At 37.9% G+C, this 4916-nt stretch overlaps 1 protein-coding gene across 5 annotated transcripts in view; it reads left to right on the plus strand.

Moving 5' to 3' along the window:
- Positions 1–4916, plus strand: part of esrp2 (epithelial splicing regulatory protein 2) — a 25707-nt gene that overhangs the window by 11009 nt on the left and 9782 nt on the right. For 4 of the 5 annotated variants that reach the window (XM_016488198.1, XM_016488197.1, XM_016488193.1 and 1 more), the window contains exons 4-9: positions 2543–2656; positions 2971–3085; positions 3304–3399; positions 3524–3578; positions 3740–3850; positions 4133–4265. In XM_016488198.1, the coding sequence (XP_016343684.1) occupies positions 2543–2656; positions 2971–3085; positions 3304–3399; positions 3524–3578; positions 3740–3850; positions 4133–4265 (624 nt within the window). The remainder of the gene's footprint in view (positions 1–2542; positions 2657–2970; positions 3086–3303; positions 3400–3523; positions 3579–3739; positions 3851–4132; positions 4266–4916) is intronic. The other variant, XM_016488196.1, reaches the window with a different exon arrangement.

A 4916-nucleotide genomic window follows, 5' to 3' on the forward strand; every position in this document is an offset into this window, starting at 1 on the left:
AAACAACAAACAACAAGCGCTACTCTACACTGCTCAAAACTCGCGTTTGAATCATCAGTGGCAAGTTATTTAAATATAAAAAACGTACTTGCAGGCTGTGAGTCAGAAGCGCCGGACTGTCCTTGCAAAGTTGGAACTGCCCAACTTTATAGAAACAGCCTTTGTGCCACAGACGCATTGTAGGCTACTGGTTCGGGAAACATCATCCTCCATAAAATGCGCAGCACACATCTGAATATTTGGGTTGAACTGTTCTGGAACAGTGTTGTAAATACAGCTTAACCACTGATTTCTAGTTGTGTCCTCTTTTGGAAGACCAAACAAAGTAGTTTCGCTTTCACAATGAAACACAGCGACTCCACAACATGGCAGCGGCGGCAACACCAAGAATTAAAGTTACGCCTTCTTTTTTTGCCTGAACATTTGGGCGGCATTATGCAAATCTTCCCTCATCGTGACGTAGACAAATTATACGGTCTTTTTCACTTCCAAAAACGGTATACTACTGTAAAATTTATGTCCAATACAGTTTTTCACCGTATATAGTAGGGGAATTTACCGTTAATCATTTAACAGGATTTGACTGTAGCATTTTTACATTCTTTTACCGTTAAATTCATGGTCATTTTTTACGGTGTAATTTTAATATCAGAGAAATTGTATATCATGTTATTTTTGCTGAAAATGTAGCATATGTATCATGTTTTTTAGTGCAATCTAATGAATAAAATATTTAACATTTTTATTTGTCAATGCATGTTTATTTAGAATATACATTAATTTGTTTTCTCCGTTTCTTTTTGAAACAACCCAAAAGATGTTTATTCATAACGAATTATTACATCTAGGAAAAATGGTCTTACATTAGTTAACACCGGAGTTAAAAATGGAAAACACAAAACTAATATAAAACTATTAGATCCAAATCACATTCAGAGCTGATAAATACACATCTGTGAGTGCACATTGTTGAATTGTGTATATTAATACTGCAAGTTGGGAGTACAGACAACTAAACATTGCTTAATTCAGTGCCTACACTTTTAAAAGTGATTTAAAAAAATAATAATTTAAATAAAAATTATTGTAGTGGGCTACATTTAATAATAAAAAAAAAGTTTCATTGTTTTGAATTCAAAATTCCATGTTTAATTAAATGGGTTAATTGCTGTTTCTTTGCAATTGTTTGTGAAATTTGCTAGCAATTTATGAGTGAAAAATTGTTTCTACACTTTTTTTCCAATATAAGAACAGCCCTTAATAACATTGTTTTTCATGTTGACTTGTGAGACATGTCGTCTTTGCATTTCTCGTACTCTCATGTGAATAACATAAAGCACTCAAATCAGTTGTCATAGTTGGTGGTTAGCCTGTACTGCTGTTGACTGATGCAGAGAGGGATAAGTTTACTAAACATCTGTAATGGTTCATTAAAGAATTCTTGTTTTTGCTAAACACTGGTGAATGTGGGAGCCCCTATAGCTGGCAGTGAGCAGGTGGTGTGTTTTTAGAGCAGGACAAACGCTCTTCATTTGTTTTGTCATCTATCTCTCTCTGGTCACGTGAAATACTTTATCTGAAATGACTGCCATGGCTCACTTCCTGTATTTTCACCAAACCAGTCTGACCAGCTGCTTAATCTACAAAACAAGCATACGCATATGCATACGCATACACATGCACACGGAGCAGCATGTTCGCATATTACAACATTATTTGGGTGTCCTCTGTGTTGCCCTTGACATTGTAGTTTTTTTGTTTGTTGATTAAAATACATTTCAATTAATTTTTCAATCTGTGTGATTAACAAGTAATATTAATAAATAATAAACCAATTATAAAACTTTCACAATGTAATTATCTTCTGAGTTTCTGTGGCTGGTGTGAGGTCTTTTGCTTTAGCTGTTGTAGCAAAAATTGGAGCCATTATTTCCTACAAAAATGTAATTTAGAACATACTACCATTCTAAAGTTTGGTGTTGGTAAGATGTTTTAAACAAGTTTATGCTCACAAAGGCTGCGAAAATACAGTATACAAAAATACAGTAAAAAAAATATACTGAAAATTGTAATTTATTACAATTGCAAAGTGCAAAGCTGAATTTTCAGAAGTCATTAGTCTTTAGTGCCACATGATTTCTTTCAGAAATCACACTAATATGCAGATTTGGTGCTCAAACATTTCATCAATGAAAATGTTTGTGCTGCTTATTTTTTTGTAGAAACCGTGATGCCTCTCTTGAGGTTTGATTTTTGACATTTTCTTTAATGCTGTTCTTTTGAGCTTTCTATTCAATTTAAAATGGAGATCTTTTGAAACGTTAGAGATGTCTTTACTGTCACTCTTGATAAATGTAACATGTCGTTGCTGAATAAAAGTATTTTATTTATTTATAAAAAAAGAAAAAAAAAAGAAATCTCACTGACCCCAAACCTCTGAATGGGCTAGATATGTAGGGAAATGAATCGAATGCCTAAACCTGCATCTAATGCTGGATGTTTTTGATTAGAAATAATTCACTGTTTCCATTTCTATCTCTAGTTTCATCAGTCGGTGTCAGCTGAACTGAAGTCTCTGGGCAGAAGCTCCTACACGCTGTGTGTGGACGGACCACTGCTTATCCGACAGGTGCTGCACCCTGAGGCCTCCAAAAAGGTAACGCACTCCTTCCAAAATCCAAATACTTTGTCATCCTTAAGTATTTCGATTTAATCCACCTTTAACTAAGGCTATTTAAACTGGAAAGGATTCTTCTGACATTTCTAAATTAGCTGTCAGTTTGTGGTATAATCTGTTTAGCAGCAACATGTTATAATCTTCACAGGAATGCTGTGCTCCTCCATGGGACATTAAAGTGCCCTCAATCCGTTTCCTACCTTTTCCCTTTTTTTTGCCCGTCCCTCAGGCTCCTCCAAAACATATTTTCTAGTGTGCATCTCCCTCATTTGTCTGTGCGTGTTTTGTTGTAGAATCTAGTCCTGCCAGAGTGCTTCTACACATTTGTGGACTTGAAGAAAGAGTTTCACAAATGCTGCCCAAATGCAGGCCCTGTCAAAGATCTCACTCTGACCTCCATGCTGGACTGTATCCTGCTTATGCTTTTGGTATTACTATGCAAGTTTTTTTTTAAACTAACATCACTATTTTAGGACTTGTCATCCACCTGTTTTATTTTCCTTATTTGTAATCACTTTTAATTTGCATTTACTGGTTCATGTGTTCAGCATTTTCAGCTGTTTTAGTAGGAATGTGTGCATTCATGTGCGCATATGTCCTGTATGAGGCCTTGACATTGTTGCCAGATGTGTGTATTCCAGCGGCGGTGGAGCAGGAGGCCGGACTGAGGGAGGTGAAGAACACGGTTCTGCTAATTCTACATCTCCTGGTTGAGCCTTACAGTGAGTCACTCATAGTGGATTGATCCGTGCAGTTTATATATTGATAAAACCTTACAGATTTCGCTTTTGATATGCACAACTGATCACATGATCTCATAATAACTAAACTTTTTTTTCTTTGTAGATCACAAATTCTCCACTTTTGAGACTGTAAACTACAAGTTTGAATCCGGAGCATGGTATGTACTCAGTCATATGTCGTAGTCTGATTTTTATTTGTTGCAAACATCTGTGGGGTTTCCCATTATAAGACTGTGGTCTTTACTATGCATAAAGCCCATAAGAATGCTGCTAAGCATGAGTGATTGTTACCTGTGTGTCTGCCATCCATGCCTTCCAGCAGTAAGACAGAAGCTGTGGACATTGAGACGGTCATCAGAGCTCGTGGGTTGCCATGGCAGTCGTCTGATCAGGACATCGCTCGCTTCTTCAAGGGCCTCAACATTGCCAAGTGAGATTACAGCTCAGTGTAACACTGAAAGGCACACTCACAATGACATGGTGCATGCACTCAGAAAAGACCCTTAAGTACACATTAACAGTGTAATGCAAAACTCGGTAAGACCTTAAAGGCAAATCCAGCTAAATGTCAAACTGGGACTTTCACTGGTGAAGTAGCTTTACTTGGAGTGTCCAAGCTGATTTATCATAACGAGCACATTTTAAAGGTTGCATGCTAAATGTGTTGTATCTCTGCCTTTGTTTGATTTGTGTGTGTGTGTCTTTATATCAGAGGTGGCGTTGCGCTGTGTTTAAATGCTCAGGGCCGGAGGAACGGAGAAGCTCTGGTGCGCTTCATAAACTCTGAGCACAGAGACATGGCACTGGATCGACATAAACACCACATGGGCAACAGATACATTGAAGTGAGTTCACCACCTTAAAGGGGTCATATGATGCGATTTCAATTTTTCCTTTCTCTTTGAAGTGTTACAAGCTCTTGGTGAATAAAGAAGATCTGTAAAGTTGCAAAGACTAAAGTCTCAAAGTCTCAAAGACTAAAGTCTCAAGAGATATTCTTTATAAAATTTAAGAGTCAACCACGTCTACCTAAAACGGCTCGTTCTAACACGCCCCCACATGTCTACGTCACGATGTGGGAAGATTTGCATAACACCGCCCAAATGTTCACACAAAGAAAGAAGGCATAACTTTGATTCTCGCTTTGCCGCAAGCCCGCCGGACGCTCCTTCGTCGAATCCGCCGGCTGTCGCTCACTCAAGGCCGCCGTGTGTGATTCTGTGCGTTTCGTTGTGAAAGTGAAACTACTTCGTTTGGCATTCCAAAAGAGGACACGTCTAGAAATCAGTGGTTAAGCTGTATTTACAACACTGTTCCAGAACAGTTCAACCCAAATATTCAGATGTGTGCAGCACATTTTATGGAGGACTGTTTCCTGATGCTGGTAGTGTAGACTACAATGCTGGCTGTTCTGACTCAGTCTTTAAGTACGTTTTCATATTTAAAGGATTTGCCACTGATGATTCAAACGTGAGTTTTGAGCAGTGTAGAGTAGC

The sequence above is a fragment of the Sinocyclocheilus anshuiensis genome, unplaced genomic scaffold (assembly GCF_001515605.1).
Source record: "Sinocyclocheilus anshuiensis isolate Anshui unplaced genomic scaffold, SAMN03320099.WGS_v1.1 scaffold1845, whole genome shotgun sequence".
In the NCBI taxonomy this organism is placed as follows: domain Eukaryota; kingdom Metazoa; phylum Chordata; class Actinopteri; order Cypriniformes; family Cyprinidae; genus Sinocyclocheilus; species Sinocyclocheilus anshuiensis.